This window comes from Mastacembelus armatus, chromosome 8 (genome assembly GCF_900324485.2).
Source record: "Mastacembelus armatus chromosome 8, fMasArm1.2, whole genome shotgun sequence".
NCBI lineage: Eukaryota > Metazoa > Chordata > Actinopteri > Synbranchiformes > Mastacembelidae > Mastacembelus > Mastacembelus armatus.
The window spans coordinates 11,497,356-11,515,231 of NC_046640.1; the positions used below are offsets into that span (position 1 = coordinate 11,497,356).

Sequence of the window (17,876 nt, forward strand, 5' to 3'; positions counted from 1 at the left end):
CAGTATATGCAATTTTTACATCTACTGTACATCCTGTCACTGTACAAAGTTGTACAGCCCTGCCACTCTGTAATGGAAGAAACCAACAATGTTGAGTTTAGGAGGTGTGTTAATGCTACAGAGAACCAGTACTGTACTTTATCCTGAGCATTCTTAAAAGCTACCATGATTAAATTTTACTTTCAGTGCTATAAGCAGTCTACAATGAAAACATCAGAGCAGGTCTTCACTGTCATGTCTGCTCATACATTACAGAGTCAAAGGATTTACATTCAATGCACTCAAATTAACAGCTTTAACTTGTTTTGTATAAACCACAGGAATAAAAAAGTTGCTCAACACGTTAGTCATATAGTCACATATACACTCATTACAGTACATCCTATTTGCTATCACGCATCAGCAAATAAAAGAGACATTAACATCACCGGTGGCTGAAAGAAACACATATTATTGCGTGTTACTGCAAAGTGCGCTCATGCTCTACAAATGCATAGCTGATGTATTACTGTTTTTTTTTTTTTTTTTTTTTTTTCCCCACATCTACAAGTGTGTTAGTATCAAGTAGAGCTATGGTAAGTGATGATAGTCCTAATAGTCTGTTTGCACCACACATCAAATGAAATTTAATCTTGCCAGAGAAAGAAATTTCATTGGACTATAGGTAGAATTTTCAAATATTTCACTTAAAGCAGCTAAATAAGCAACAGCAGCAATGACAGTGCGGTCGACTACTGTCCTATAGCATTTTGCAAAATTATTCGAGCAGTGTGAGTTAGGAGTAAAACATTAGCATTTACACGCTCGTGGTCCTCTGTACATGTTGTGTGTGTGCATGTGTGCTTCTATGTATGCTTTCCCAAATGGCCATAGAGAACAGCTGTGTCCTGACAGGTGCTTATTGTTGGGAATCACAGGATCGTAGAAAGACCAATTGTTTTGTAAAAGACACTGTAGCACCGAGCTACTGGCAGCTTTACCATAATATAAGCAACCAGATGTGGGATACATCAGAAAGAAAGAGAACTTGAATATTTTGGCCACCCTGTCCCCAATGAGCTTCATCACATGCACTTAGGTTTTGATTCTGCAGTACACAATCTGTTAGCTGTCACACTCATTTCTGAAGCCCCTTGGTTGAGAATGTGAGCATACTATAATCAGCAAAGCTGCTACCTACTGACAATATGGTGATTCTGAACCACTTACATGTGCCATTCTGTATAGGTAATGCACTGTTATAGGCTGGAATACAACACATATAAGCGTATATACCTTTAACAATCTTAATAGATATCATGTCAAAGCTTAACATGTCAAAGCTCCATGCTTGTCAGTATGTTCCCTCTTCGGTTGGTTGTTTTTATTCATGAACATCAGTTTGTTTTTTATGAATTGGGATTTTTGTTGCAGTGGATTAGTACACCAGCTCTCAGATCTGCTCATTGCTCTAACCCAGGCTGGATTATGAGCTATGGCATCAAAAATGGCTCCATTAGAGATTGTCGTTAAAAGGTATCGTTTAGATAGCATTGAGTCTTTACAGTAAGAGTAATAGCTTTAATCTGTCTCACAAAAGAAATCAATCAATAAATTTCTGATTACTTTATGCTCCAACTGTATTAAGCATCCTTTAAAAGCCTTTCCCCACAGTGTCTAACCCTATCTGAATAAGCTATTATGGTTACATCAGATCAAGCTTGTTCAGATGAGGCACTTCAGTATTTCACCCTGCTATACAGTGTGAGACTTGTTGGCTGCTCACGTGACATGGGGCTTGATTTGAGCTTTGAACTAGGCAGAACTATAACATACCAAAATACATACTATGTTGAGCACCAGGCATCAGATCCCACTCATCTGGGCATAGGAACACAAATCAAAATCTAAAAAAAAAAGAAAACACCAGAATTAGAAAACTTAACACAAGTATCTCTAGTTGTTTTAAGTGCTATTTCTCTCTATCGAATCCATAGCGAAACCCCACCCACTATCCCAAAGGTCCTATGATACTAGCCACGCCCAAACTCTTCTTCAATTTCTGGGAGGAACTTTTTTTCTCTCCTCAGGGTTTCGGTCAGTGGCCTGGCACTGCTGGGAGACTCCAAGTTCTTGGGTTCATTGGTGTGGTAGCTGCCCTTTTGTTGATACGCGTAGACATAGATGCTGTACAGTCCTCCAAAGAGCAGCAGCAGTGCCAGGATGACAATGACTGAAGGATAAAAATAGCACAGTCAGAGCTAATCTGCAATGCAATAAGGAAAGAGGTACTGCTGGAAATGCTGATGAGGAGCCACATCTGTCTCACTGAATATTTATGCTGTATTATTACACTTTATCAGCGTGGGTGAATTTAGGTCTGACATTCCCAATGATGAGTATAATAACCCTAGTGCCAGATTCACATTTCACATAGTAAGGTTTTTAAATAGGCAATGACTCTAAACTGCACACAGACCTGCTTCATCAAGTGTCTTCTGTTCCTTTAGTTTGAATATCTGCAACATTTCTGGTGCTATTGTGCTTTGCATCAATTTGTTACTGCCCTTCACATCCTAAAATGTACTTGTTAATGACACAGTCAAGCCAGCACTGGCCCAGCACTTTTTCTTTTTCTTTCTGCTAATGAAGCATAAGATCATTCATGGTGCTTATAAAACCATTGTATTATTGCCCATTATTTTTATTCCTGTTGTTGAAGTAAAAGTGTATTTGTTTAGGATATTGTGAAACCTCTTAAAGAACCCACTTAGAGAAAAATTTCAAATGGTACACAGCCCCTTTGATGCAACTAATATGGCTGCTATTTTATCCTGAGGAGTATCTCAGACAGGGGTGATGCCTTATCACCAAGGGGGGACCATTATGGGATGCCTGAATGCTGCGCTAATCTTTATGACACGCTGATGTTCCGCATAATAACATAATAGCTCTGAAGCTGAATGGCATATTAAGCTAAAGCATCTATCAATGATGGACAGTAAGCTGGGCCTGTGGAAACTAAATATAGCTGATCCGGTAAAGGTCTCAGACAGGGATGGAGCAGGGCGTCTCTGTGCTGCAGTTTAATCCTGAGACTCTCATTCATTAGGGGGGACTTGTCCTAATTTCTGCTGTTATCTGTAGTAACATGCCAGGGACGATTCATGTAGTTTCAAAACTAAATGTGTCCTCTTGTAATAAGGAGGAGATCAAAGAGATTAATTTACATTAACATAACATAATATCTCTGAAGATAGAAGTTAGATTAACTAATATTAACAAGCTTACTGGAACATGTTAAGTGGAATCAATATCATTAGATTTCTTTTAAATATATATTTTTAAAATATGCTTTTTAAATTTAAATTCCCTTCTGTTGCACCTTAGAGTAGGTCATAAACTCCCTTATTTAACACGTTACCCTTCCATGGTTGTACTGTTGTCACTGCAATATGAGTTTGGGAAGGAAATAGAGGCCTAATGTGATGTTCAAGTTACTTATGGTAAATTAATTATTTCTGGATAAGCAGTATAATTTTTTATATTACTACAGTTTTCTGTACCGTAGTAATATAGAAAAGTAGGCAATATATTACAAATGCATTTAACTAAAGTATATCACTACAACGAAACATTACGGCCCCAGAGGAAAAAAAAAATCTGCGGCAAATAGAAGTTCCTCGGTTTATTAGTAGCAATTGCAGGCTAATAAATTGGATGTTTACTTGTTGATTTATACATTGGTGGACTGAAGTGAAGGAGCTGTATTCCTTTTGGATACTTTCTGATCTTTCTTAATAATAAAAGAATAGAATAGAAATCACTGTGTTGTTTTGTCATTAGGCTATAAGCTGCATACTGTATGTTCTATATGGATAAGCCAGTATCAGAGAGTAGCACTATCACAATTTAGTCTTTGATTCTTTGGGAGAGTCTTTGGTGATTCTGACAGTAATTGTTATTGTACTGCTCAATAAGCCTCTTAAATACCACATTACCCTCCCCTGAATGTAACGTTAGCTAAGTGAATCTGTAATAATCTTCCTTTTAGTATTTTAGAATGCCAACTCATACTTCAGTCATTTGGTACTTTTTGGTGAAAGTAACACAAAAGTAATGTAACGCATCCTTAATATAGTAATGTTATGTATTACTTTCAAATCACAGTAACTAGTAATATATAATGTATCACATGTTGGTAGAAAGTATACACTATATGTGTAACTATGTAGTATAATGAATATGGAGTGACCAGTAATTTCTAATACTAACTCATATGTTTCTAGGTCATAATTTTACTGATGTATTCAAGTGGATTAAAAAGCTTACTTACATTAAAAAAAATCGTCTACATGAACAATGAACAAACAAACAACTACAACGCATTAGAAATATCTCCTGATTTTATATTCTATGAGAATATATATAATCCATATACATAATCCAGGACTGGAAAACAGTAAACTAAAACTTAAACAGTGAAGAGAAGCTTCATAATAATCAGAATAAACATTGTCACATCACTGGTCTTATTTTTTAAATGCTGCAGAAACAAAGTAGATATCTAATATTTGTGTATTCAGAACAATATCTGTTTAAGGAGAGTGTAGCCACAAAAAAAAAAAAATCTTACCTGTTATCCAAAACAGGCCTAGGTCATCATGGATATAAATATACTCTGTAAGAGAGAGATACATAGTTAAACGGATATAGAGTAAATAGTATTCTCTCCATCAATGTACTGATACACTATGGGACATACATCTAGTATATTCTCACCTATGCCAGTAAACCAGGGGTCTACCTCCCATGGTACATAACCCAGAACAGGCGGGAAGGCACCACAGATGGACTCAGAAACGTATCCTTGCGTTGTTACTGGAGGTTCTGTTTCATTTGGACGGAAAAAGGCCTTTAAAGGGGCATAGACATTGTATCTCACCCCAGATATGCAGCCTATGAAGCCTGGAGCATTATGCCTCTGGATCTCATAGTCAATGTCACCAACCTCTGTAGGATCATAGACAAGAAATATAACATCATAAAAAAAAAACTATGAACACGACTGGCAGCATAAATTAATACATCACACATTCTTATTGACAAGTGGTGAATTATATGTTTACCCATCACTCTTCCCAGAAACATGGATTTGGGAGAGTCAAACCTTGCATCTTCCACTAAGGTTATCTTTTCCACTATGGGTTCCATGTAATCCACCTGTGGACAAGAGTAAAATATCTTAAACACCTCTTCATTACAGGAGGGATTTGAGTCAGGGATTTGAATGGTGCCAGTCTCATCATCATCTAACTCTCTGAAAGAACTGTAGGGATGCACAATGTGCAGTTCTTCTACACATAAATCTTGATTTTTCTGAAACATGAACTGCAAATCAGAGTGAATCATAAACCTGTGTTTTGATGGTTCTGTTGTGTCTGGTTATGTTGACATAGTGCGGGTATCCATCTGCCAGGTTTCGATGAGTCAGTTGATATTTGTGTGTTATGAGGCCCAGTTTATACCTCAGATCTACACTTCCTTTGGAGAGAGAGGAAACAAAAGACATCAAGTGCTGGCATAGTTTTTATGTTAGGTGGTCTTTTGCCTTATAAACATAGCTTTTCCTCAGACAATTTAAAAAAAAAAAAATTCACCTACCATCAGTCTTGAGGATGATTGCAATGTAGTCCTGGACAAAGGAGCTTATATAGAGCAACACAGCCGGTGTGTGAACAGTACTGAAACTGAGCTCTATGTCATCTGCTGTGTCATTGTAGCCGAGGCTGAAGTTGTCATAGTGTGGGTCAATCCAGTTGGCCCATGCCGCTTCGTCTGATATGGGCTTCTTTCGTATGTTGTACCTGAGCCACGAGCCAATCTCAAAATAGGCTCCGATATCTTAGAAAAGATTATCAGGGAATTAAACATTGTGTCTATGTTGGCTTCAAAGAATGTCTGTACATGATGTTTGATAATAAGTTCAGGTTTTGTCTGGTTTATAAAAACATGCCTCAACTCACCTTTGTGGCAGTAGAAACCATCAAAAGCTGTGTTGTTACAATCACAAGTGTAGGAAGCATAGCCCTCAATGCACTGGCCACTGTTACGACATGGTATGGTAGCATTGAGACATTGTCCAGTACAGTTCCTCCTTATACCCTGTTCTTCATTTACTTTCCCCTCTAGATCAAGAGGAACACCGTTCATCCTTAACCCTCGAAGACAACCCAAAAATGGTCTCAGGGTGCGGTTGGCTGAACCTAACAAAAAAAATACTTCAATTAGTAATTATTCATCTCCTTAAATTTCAAGGACAATTTATTCTCTGTAATGACATAATGCCAATGCCATTCCATAGTTCCAAATTCATCTTTGGCAACCTACCTACTAGAAGAGGATGACTAAACTTCATGGTGACAAAGGTCTGACCAGGAAAACGTCTGACAGCCCATGGTTGATAGTCAACCTTGATCCGGGCCAGTTTCACATTAATTTCAGCCTGAACAAAATGCCACTCGTTGTCATTGAGGGGCACAGGAGAGCGTAAGGTCACATTAAGTATGCCATCGCCAACCATAAATACAAACGCAAGATGATGGGTGGCTGGGAGAAAAAGAAAAGAAAAAAAATTAATTTTAAATAATTACAGTAATTCTTAGTAATTCCCAATTCACTTGTGTGAGGAGTGATGCTTTCTGCTGAGTCAACTCACTATTGAGCTCTATTCGTATAAAGTTTCGAAGATGGTCATCAGAATTCTCTAAGAAGACGCAGTGGTCGCGATAGGTTTTGAAGTGGAAGGAAATGTCTGCACTGGAGCCAGGCCTGAAGGTGGGGAAGGTTATGTAAGTGGGCTTGGTGAAAGATATGGTGTTCCAGATGTTTCCTGTGGAATACATTGGAATACATGTAAAGAAGAACAACGCTCAACCTTTCGGCAACACTGAGTAAAACTGTATGAGGACAACACATAGTATTTCATCTCACTGTCGCCGTGGCAGCGGAGGGGTCCAACAGTGAACTGTGCTTCTGAGCCAGTCCTGTTGGTGTCACCAACCACCACCCTCCTTACAGGCAGATGGTCTCTGAAGTCCAAGTAGCCTTTATCCGAGTACCTGAAAAGGCCACCATGGATATGTTAACAGCACACTGTCAAGCTAAACCAGCATATTGTGCCTTTTTCTCACCATTGTCTATAGTCAGCATCACAGTTGCACTGAAACTTGGGGTCAGTGCAGGTTTGGTTAATGGCGCAGCCACACTTTTGAACCTCTCTAAATGTTCCACCCCAGTAGTAATGGCTCTCATTGTTGCGACCAATCCAGTAACCAAAAGGTCTTCCACCTATGTAAAAATATAAATGGCATGTTAGTGTATCAGTTATATTATCTTTCTTGTTCATCAGCACACTTTAATAATTAACTCAATAATCCCACTTACTGGGGGTGTTGAGGAGACGGGACTTATAGCAGGTGTAGTCAATCCACTGCTCACAGTACACGGAGGTGTTGGCCAGAGCAGTAACTTCATCCCAGGAGGCATTCCAGTAGTTGACATCTCCTATGTACGGCCGGTCTATTGAACTACCAGTCACTTTGGTACCATCCGCACGGTCATGCATAATCACCGTCCATGCTTTATAAGCTGAGAGGTGTGTGACAGATATAGGTCATAGTCATTAAATGTTAAAAGAAGAAGATGGGTAAAATGATAAAGTAAAATGAAATGAAAGGATTTTAATATCTGATAAGAATATCAAGAGAAAGAGAAGGTACAAATGACTAGTTCTGGAGAAGCACAGTCATCCAGCACAGGCACACACAGAAACACTGAGCATATCTTGGTTTATGAACCCTTTTGATTTCCCTTGAAATTTCAGTACACCTTTCTCATTACAGGAATTTGATAACCTGGCACCTCTCTTTCCAGTTTTTCGTTGACAACCCACAGAGGATACAGCAAATAGTGAGCACATGCTGGGGAAGCTGTATTTTATAAGTGACAGTGATTGCTTACACTTCATTTTGCAGTACACCTCAAATGGTTTCAGTGGTCCGCTGAGATCAGGATCGATGGTGTAGTTTCCAGACCAATACTTGCCACTGAGCCTGTAGGCTTCGCATGACTCTTTATAAACCGCTGTTTGAAGAGATGATCAATTTGTTATTATAAGAGGAAATATAGCATTGGCCAAGTGTACTTAACTGTTAATAATTTGCTACAACAGCAAGATGACCAGCACTTACACATGTGGCATACTTCTCCTTTATAGCCTGTGTTTTCACAAAGACAGATGAAGTCATCCCAGGACTGGATGCATCTCCCTTCATGTTCACATGGATTTGGAGTACATCTGTAAAAACCAGATGCTTATATTATGTTGTTGTAACAAAAATAAAATTTACAAAATTGTGTTATTTTATTTCTTTCATTTTCTTATCCTCTCTGTTTTTCTGTGACATGTAGTCCTTAACCCGTTGATGCACCTTCAAAAAAGTCAATGGGAACGTTTATGTCCCTTCGACACAAAAATGTGCTTGTGTGCATCAGAGGGAATGGACAGAGTTAATGATGAATTTCCTGAGCTCTAAAGATTTGAAAACTCACAATTTAGTGCCAAATACATCCTGGATTACATAATATTAAGTATAAATATAATAACTCCATAAGAATATACCAATAATGAACCATCAGATGAATTTGTGTTTGTTTCTTTGAGAGGCTTTTCAGCTCTCATCCTGTATGCTGTACAGGTCATACTAAAATTTACCTGTCAGTGATACCACAGGTGCCTAACAACAGTTCAGCATAGCGCCCCCATTGTCGTTGCAGGATAATGTCGATATCGAGCTGTTCATTATCTATGAAGATATGCTGCATACAACCATGGAAGTTGTTCAGCTTAGTCTCACACTTCCTTATTGTGTTATTGGTTTTTGGACAACCTGAATGCAAGAAAGAAAATGCATATGAATTTAATAGTGTAATTTTACATATATGTTTATTTTGCTGTAAGGAATTTCTAGCCACACCTCCAAAAAAGTAACGGTCCCCAGTTCGAATAGTGAAGGGATTTGTGATCTTCAGAGGAGAGCCCTCCTCCTCATCAATTGTTAGGGTCAGCAGATTGTCTCTGGCTGCCAGATCAACTGTATGCCAGTAACCATCATTTAGTCTGTATCCTAAAGATTGGAGAAATGTCTGTCATGTAGTGATTTTACTGTAAGAACAGAAATAACACAATACACAACATTGATCTTGAACTGAACGTACACTAACCCCTGGTTTCAAAGAGTGAGTGATAGCTTAGCAATCTTTATAAGACATGGTCTGTCAAGCTTTGGATTTCGTCAAATTGGCCAAAGAAACTGCTTACCATTGTTTGAAACCAATGCTGATTTTAAAAAAATATTATAGCAAAGTGGCTGACAGTTTGATTGAGGTTTAGCTAACATTATTTCACAAAGCATATGTCATTGAATGTTCCAATAACCTTTCTGTCATATCAAACAATTTCAAAGATTGCATAAGCTCTACCTGCAGCAAATTGGAGATTCTTCTTTCCAGGCTGGAATATAGTGACGTTGACCTGTCCCTCACTCAGGCCCAACTCAAGGGCTCCCAGGTCATCAGCAAAGCGTGTGAACATTAACAGCCCTGTGTAGTCCCAAGAGCGAAACTTGAACTTGACAAACATACGAGGCCTTCTGAAGAAGCCCGGTACCTGGAGGAAGTTGTTGGGCCCAGCAAAGGTCATTGGTTTGAGGAGAATGTCACGGCAGAAAAAATGCAACTTTTTCTGGGGGCAAGACAGAAAATTCAGAAAATTGGTGAGAACATTTGTATTAATTGTGATTCTGTTGCAGACATGAAAAAGATTTAGTATTACAATTATTAACAATGACCATCAGAACCATTATTTGTAATTCCTGCATTGTTGAGTGATTGTTTGTATGAAGCATTACCTTTCGTGGTATGCGAATGTCAGGGTCTTCTCTCTTTGCTTTGTCAATGATGTTGATGTCGTTGATAAAGACATTCTCTAGGCATCCACGGAAATTTGGTGTGGTGGCGAGGTGAGGCATGTTTTTCTCTATTACTCCTCCTACATACAACTATGAAATATTAAGACAGTCAGTTGTCCTCATTGGCCAAAAACACTAATTCCCATTCACTAAGATGCTGAGTTACCTGCGTGTCCAGATCCAGGTGGGTAAACTCTCCATTACAGTTGGTTGTCACTGTCTGACTGTCTACTGTGAAGTTCACCTGTCTACCATAGCGCTTGATGGTGACATAGTGCCAGTGTAGGTTATCAAGAAGGCTTCCGGCAGTCAGAGTAGTTCTCCCGTTTACTCTGTGTATTATACTGCTTCCTAGAATACGGGACAAACCAAATCCTCAAAACATGTCTGTGTAACTAAACGTAAAAAGGGAGAGACAATACAAGGAGTGCTTAAATACAACAAAAAAATTCAACTTATCCAACAAACAACTCGTGCTGTACCAAGGCTGATATGCAGGTAGAGACGGCCTTTCTTCAGCTCCAGTGTGAGGAGGTCTCCCTGAATCCCCTCGCTATGCAACAGTAGACCGTCCTGCTCTAAAGTCTTGAAGTTTATGGCAATGTGGTCATGCAATGTGCGGTACCTCTTTCCTGGGTACATGTAGACCACAGAGTCATCCCCGTTGTACTGTAGCACATGGGAATCTGAAACACAGAGCAAAACTCTATGATATATTTAGGATTTGTTACAGAGGATTTAGCTTTACAGTACTGCCTGTGTACGTAAGGTGCATATGACGTTATATGTAATGGTATATAGCATTTACTGGAGTTTGAGGGATTATCTGAATAAATGATACATGGCAAATTTCGTCAGATGTATTGGCATCTAGCTAGTGTAGGATGTTCCAAATATGAATCAGGTGATAATGAGTTTAGCCATTTACGTGAATTGTATTGCAGTATATTTTGGACTCAGATGTGGTGGCACCTTATCAAATATGGGTTTAGCCCTGGGATTGTAGAATGTCCCTGGATCTGAATCTAAGTATGTAAATCCCTATGTAGCATTAATCAGTCATTTTTACCGTAAGGGCAGCCAAACAGCTCAAGCCTCACACCGATCTTTCCTCCATTCTCTGTGTTCCATGCCAGAGGCAGCAGACGAATGTGTTTAGCAGTAAAGGCGTAATGGAAGACATTCCTTTTCACCTGATAATAGTTCCAGTTCCCAGGGAGCGTCTGCAAACATACGAGACAGGGAAAGAGTAATTGAGTCACAGCAATGGTGTTAACACCTTATTAAGAGAGTGGAGATGAACTGATGATGAGATTAGCTTTGTCACTGTTGAGAGAAATAATATGCTGTGCTGTCTTTATTTCTGTGCCAGTAACAATAAATATAATGGAACACACACTTGCTGCAGAATCAGCTGTAAAGATTACGTTTGACTAGTTAATCCTTGACTCTTCATGGCTATGGCCCTGATCCCACCTCTACCACAACCATTCTGGCTCTGCGAAAACCTACAGAGTTTCCTCCTTTCATGATGTATGGTGTCCAGGAGTCTGGTCGGTCTCCATAGAGCACAGTGTACTTGGTGATCCAATCATATGAGTTGAAGGTCCCCTGGGTGGCAATGGCAAGCAGTCTGTACTTTCTGCCCAGGTTTATCTGCAGCCATGGCTGTCTGTCTCTTAGGGATGGGGACCAGCCACTGCTGCCTGAAGGAGAAAAGGGAGCATTTGATTGGGGGTGACAGATATATTTTGACAGGGATGAAATTATGTCACAACAATTGAATCTGCTACTTCAGACAGTCATTCTGAACTCAAGTTAAACTTGGAGTGAGGACCTCTAATGAGAACTTGTTTTGTCTCTGGCTGTAAAAGCATTTAGTATAAGCATGTTTATCTATCTATCCATTTTCTATACACGCTTATTCCTAACCAGGGTCACAGGGATCTGCTGGAACCTATCCCAGCTCTCTTTTGGGTGGAAGGCAGGGGTACACCCTGGACAGGTCACCAGTCCATCGCAGGGCCATGTTTATCTAATTGCAGCCAATTAATCATGTTGTAGGCCGTCTATTGACCAACATGTTAGCTGATTTCCCAACTACATTCACCTAGTTACTATAATTGTTCATTCAGTTGCTAGATGACGTAAACTCAAGGTCCATATTTCTATGTTGAAGTGAAAAGATTTTAAATGACCAGTGTTTAAAAGAAAACTTGATAGAGTTTAGCATTTTCTTTCTTTTCAAATCCTAGCATCTACATTACACACACTGTTTTGAACAACCAGTCCTAAGCAGAGATGAGGAGTAAACAACAGAGGTCTGTCTGACACTAAAGGGAATGTCATTGAATTATGGATGAATGCTATAATTAAATTAAAAACTTACCATACAATTTGGCAAAATTGGCAGAGTACAGAAAGTTATATCTAGAAGAGGCCAGAAAGGAGGAGGCATAGAGCCCGGAGACCAGCGGATCAACACATTCTCCTGCAGTGACAATAAGGAAGAGACCAAGGTATAGAATTACTAAAGTGGACTCCTCAGGATTCAGACATGGCTTTCAAAAACAATACTGTTTTGGGCAACAAGGACTGGAACTGCTGCACAGCCTGGAGCTTGGTCTGTGCTACAGAGCGATAGAGTACACATTTTGATGCTTCATATGAATGATATTTGTCTCTCACTGCCTAAATGTCTGTATATTTCTTGAAAACACGCAGGATATTTAGTTTCATGGGCAGTTAGTCTATATCAAGCTAAGACTATGCCACTGTAATGGCGTGTAGCTATTCTTCATCTAGTTATGCCCCATCTGTTGAGCCTCTGCCCATGGCTATTAAATCTGACCATAATTCTACCTAATCTCACTTGTGTCAGTGCTGAGTATAAATGTGTGATGCCCTCACCTCGAGCTGCAAGAGAAACACTATCTCATTTTAAGTGGTACAGTATGTTCTTTAATACTTCTGAGAGATTTAATATAGATAGGTTAAAATATAGGTGCACTGGACATTCTGAAATGTAGAAATGAGGTACGTGAAAACATCTCAAATCTGACCCATCACTTATCATTATAATCCTTGTTAAACATTTGTTGTTATTCACTGGTAACCAGGAGTTCAGGCATTACAGCTCCTGTTCTTACAGTCACAGAGGTCATGGAGCACATGGCTAAAGGCAGCATAAGGAAACAGGAGATGTTAGCAAGATTAATATGCAGACTGCAGATGAAAAAGGGCGAGGAAAAGATGTGTCACAGCCTTGAGTTTTAAATAACTTTGTGGAGGAACAGAAGACTAGGTATCCAGAGCAGATTATTATGGCGAATAAATAAGAATGAGGTAGTAGCTTCCATCAGCTGCGTTAAAAGACACATGATGCATATTCAGTTGAAGAAACACTGAGCAAGAGAGATGTGACCTTGATGTTCTGATTCTGTATGCCTAAAATGTTTTCTCATCATCTCCATCAAATAGAAGTCTGTGCTCTGCTGCAGATGATCAATGTCAGCTCTTTGCTGCATCACTCCATTGCTGAAGTGAAAGGTCATTTCAAGTGAACTATTACTCAAACAGCCATTCAAACAAAAACGTTTGAACGGTTTGTGTTGCGGCTACAAACCAGTCATTCTGATGCTAGTGGATAAGATGTATTGATTTGTTTTGAGTTAAAATGCAAGAAGCTCCATCCCAGGATGCTGCAGCTTAAACCAAGACCCTCAGCTTCTTTTCATGGCAACATGGTCACGCGCTCTACAGTCTTACCTATTCAACATCTTGCTTCATTTCCCTAACTCTGACTCCTCCTTTTTATTTCCATTTTAAATCTGAAAACCATCCACTCATTGTGTCCCATTGCCTCATCACCATCTCACTCCTTTTTGCTTTTTCTCTCTGCCTCTCCTTTCCCAAAGGGGCGTTGTCATTTTGCAGTAGCCATAGTGTACCTGAAGCCTGTGCAGCACATCCTCTCACTAGGTTTTCACCTCTCTCCTGATCCTGCATTGCCCCCTCCTTTCTCTGCACCACACACAGAAGTCTCTTTCAACATTTATCATTAAGGAGCTGTGGGAAACAGCTCTACACCACTCCTGCTGAATCATCAGTCTGCTGTGAGTGTCTGAGCTGACACCTCATCCCTGTTGGTTACATACAGTATGCAGAGACAGGCATGCAGACTGTTGCCACTGTCCTATGATATGTGGATGCTGAGGATTCTGACGTCAACTCTGTTTGGGTGCAAACGCCAAGTGAATGCTGATGTCCACCAACATTAAATCTTAAAAAGTGCAACAGAGCAGCACACAGTTGTAAAAACATATAGCGTGCTCATGTCCTTTTAAAGGGGTTTTACTAAATTATTCATCCCCAGACAGGCCTCATAGTGGGTGGTGTCTAACTGCAGCCAATCAAAACAATGCATCAGAATCACATTTAAACTTAAATTCAGGTCTCAACAAGCTGTATTTTTCTGTCTAAAATAATGGAACGGCTAAGTTTCGACACAGAACAACTCACCCCTTCATCTCTTGATTTCAATTCCCCCTCACATGGATTAAACACCAAGTCTCCTGCTGCTTGGGCTGCTAACCACGACCACAAGGGACAAACCATGAACATGAGACATATGCATATAAATCAGACCCTCCTATTTCAAACATATAGACACACCTTTACAGGGGGAGTCTCATCCCAGAGCCACTGGACCACTGTGCACATCCACATAACTGATATACAGTTGGACTTACCTGCAGCAAAATACGAGTGAGATCACAGATGTTAACTTACAGGTGATCAGTGATCTGACAAGTTATTCAAACGTCCACTCAGGTGCAGGTCCTCCATTCCATTCACTGTATTATTATTCTCCCAACACAACAGGTTTACTTCCAAACACAATATGTGACATTTTAAGTTTCCTCTAAAAACAATATATAATGAAATATTAATAATGCTATTTTTCACCAGAATACTGAAATGGTACACAGACTATGTCAATTTGCACTATCCAAAATTTCACACTGCAAACTACTGGGATGTCACGTGACAGCCCACCCCACCTTCCTGATCTCTGGCTGATTAAAAAAAAATCTAATGAGTCATGCAATGCACTGTATGGAGCTTTTAACATTAAAGAGGTCCGAGGTCATCCAGACACTGATATCACCTATAAAGCTTATCAATATACATACAATATATTTGATTGATAGACAGCAGTAGCTTTCTTGCAAACACATCAACCCATAAATTTAGCCCCAATCACTATTCCACCTCAGTCCAACTAAATCCATCAGCTGCTTCATTGATTTCTGCAGTGTATAATGATTTATCTGCCAGTGAACCCACGATGATCGTGCACAGAATGCAGTGTTCTATGGACAGGTGATAGGAACACAGGCTTCCCAAAAAAAAAAAAAAAAAAGTACTGCAGTGGGCTGGTCCCGGTCAGGACGCCCTGCTCTCTCAACAGCTACTTTGAAAATGTATTCAACGGATTTTCAGCAACAACAGCAACTGTCAATGCGATCTGGAGATTATTATTTGATCAAATTTAAACAGGCTATCGAGCAGCATCGTGCTTGGCCAGTAAGTCGACATTTGAACCCACACGGTGCAGAAACTTGCGTGCTGGCTGAGAGGAAAGCACTGCAATGCAGACAGTTCAGTGCGAACGGGGATCACCGTGCGCACCTTCTGCAGGACCGACGCGGTTTGGGAAATTTGTTGTAGCTCTACTAAACAACATTTACTGAATCTGCAATAGCCAAGACACTTAAATATAATGAGCTGTGCCAGAAGATTGTCTGATTTTACCGCAACGTTCGCTGCCCTTCAAAGATCCCAACACCTCAGGCTACATTTTGCCCTTCACTGGGTTTTTGCCTCCATTTATTACCGAATTTTAGCCTGCAACTTATTTTCTTAAGCACATGATCAGACAAAAAAAAAATCAACCTGCGGATATTGCATGTATATAAACCTTGACATATTTTAATGATAACAACCGATAACAGATGAGCAATTGCTGTTTCACAAGACTTACGTGATGAGCAATGTTGAAAACCCAAAAATAAGAGGCATATGCTCAGTGTTTTGCAAGTCATCCTTCACTTAGGACACGTTTCTCCGCATAGGCTATGTTAATTAGACCGTAGATTCTTCTGCGGCATCCTTTCAACCCCCTTTGGCCCAACTTTAACTCGCGCAGCTCCAACTCTTCTTCCCGGGTTCTCGGGCAGCCTCTACCGGGGCGGGGACGCGCATCGGATACTGGTGCTGATGCTGCGCTTCACCGAGAGCGCGCAATTCTTCTTTTATATCCTATATGTTCGATTTATTTACATGGCTGTAATACAGTGCTGTGGCCACCGTATGACATCTTTTAACATATTTGTAAATTCGCTTAAATGCCAGAGTGTTCCAAGGCTGGATGAGAGAGAGATTTTGTTGCGTTCCTTCTGCAGGAGTCTGGATTTCTAGATGCAAACGAGACTGGAAGGGAAAAAGAAAAAAAACTTTTCAAAGTATTAGTATTTTTCAAGAAAATCAAAAAATCATATGATGTTTTCTTCAGTCTCCAAACAAGTCTTGATGAACTGATAAAAAACAATCATTTCCACCTGGGCTTGGATCATATCATCAGGAAAAAATAATTTTTCCTCTACTCATCTGCCTTGGCATCGCCTGTCCTCCTCTGGCACAGTTCTCATGGCTGCCAAGAGTGCACTGCATTAGTAAGGGGATGGTAAAGAAGTCTTCCCAGGAATGAACCTATTTTCGAACCTATCTCAAAAATATAAGTCCTTAGTGTTCTGTATCAGCAGCAAAATCGCAGACAGTCAGCTCTGTCTGACTTTATCCAGGTGCTCAGGTTCATACTGGTTCATGCAGAGCAGAACAGGTTACAGGATGATGATGCCAGCTGTGCCTGAACTCTCAGACAGAGGAGGGGCTGTGGGGTAGGGTTGTGGGGGCTGCATGAGAATGAGACAGAGGGGGATTTGTGGCAATGGATGGCACACTGACCACAAAATAAAAAGGCTTTGGGATTAAGAAGTGGGTTTATGGGACGGTAGTGTGTCAATGATGATGTGAGATTGAATGCCTGGGCCAGCTTGGGATTTACTGTGTTTTCAATCAAATCAGATTGTCTGTTTGTAAGCTCCCTGCCCCCAGTTTTCTCCTTCAAATACCATAAGAGTATAGAATTATATCTGTAGAGAGAAGACAATGGCAAAAAAGAAGAAAATGACATGGGACAGTAAAGTAGGACATCAAATCACCAGGGGAAATGAGCTACAGCTGGAGCTGAGGCAGTCCAAAGGTATTGTTATTTAGCTGAGAAGAGAAAGGCACAAACATGATTTGGTGAAGTAATTTATGACAATCACAGTAAAAATCAATAAGTGTTCTGGACATTTAGGAAATGTTTCCTATTAATAGTATCTATTGATCTCTATGTCACTGATATTTTTTTCCAAGATTTTTCCCTTTTTTTGGACAAAAGCACAATTGGAAAGTTTCACCATACAGCTTATCATGCACTAATTTTATCTAATGACTGAAAGAGTTTTAATCACTGCTGTACATGCACACATCTGCACCTAACATATAGTGGTTATGCAACATTGCCATCTGTTTTCCTAATGCCTTTTTACATTTGACCTTGTGGTAACCATAGAGACTTGCTCTGATTGGGGTTAAACTACTCATTTGGATAAAACAACACAAAGCCTCAAGTGATAAACTGATTATCAAGAGCAATCAATGGCAGAATTTCCACCCAGTGCAACTCAGGGTCTCCCACATGGCTAGATTAATGATACAACAAATAAATGAGTGAATAAATACACAGGACACACA

General features: G+C 39.8%; 1 protein-coding gene across 1 annotated transcript; it reads right to left on the reverse strand.

Annotated features, from left to right (window-relative positions):
* Positions 1-1,008: 1,008 nt before the first annotated feature.
* On the reverse strand, positions 1,009-16,838 carry cntnap1 (contactin associated protein 1). Its single transcript, XM_026324814.2, has 24 exons — positions 16,057-16,838; positions 12,400-12,501; positions 11,523-11,716; positions 11,080-11,233; positions 10,493-10,696; positions 10,177-10,361; positions 9,951-10,100; positions 9,523-9,784; positions 9,018-9,167; positions 8,756-8,930; positions 8,232-8,338; positions 8,002-8,124; positions 7,426-7,629; positions 7,173-7,329; positions 6,973-7,100; positions 6,698-6,871; positions 6,370-6,588; positions 6,006-6,245; positions 5,644-5,883; positions 5,396-5,523; positions 5,109-5,202; positions 4,762-4,992; positions 4,616-4,660; positions 1,009-2,212 (listed from the first exon to the last, which is right to left on the reverse strand). Exons 1-24 carry the CDS (start codon positions 16,115-16,117, stop codon positions 2,013-2,015), a joined length of 3,927 nt encoding a protein of 1,308 aa, XP_026180599.1. The 5' UTR covers positions 16,118-16,838; the 3' UTR covers positions 1,009-2,012.
* Positions 16,839-17,876: the final 1,038 nt, after the last annotated feature.

What these genes read in the sequence shown, in the direction of transcription:
- cntnap1 (XM_026324814.2), bottom strand. Translation starts at nt 16,117, where the DNA reads ATGACTTGCAAAACACTGAGCATATGCCTCTTATTTTTGGGTTTTCAA. An exon ending in CCGTCTCCTCAACACCCCCA is followed by an intron (nt 7,330 to 7,425) that starts GTAAGTGGGATT and finishes ATTTTTACATAG; the next exon opens with GTGGAAGACCTTTTGGTTAC. An exon ending in ACAGAACCATCAAAACACAG is followed by an intron (nt 5,203 to 5,395) that starts GTTTATGATTCA and finishes TCTTGTCCACAG; the next exon opens with GTGGATTACATGGAACCCAT.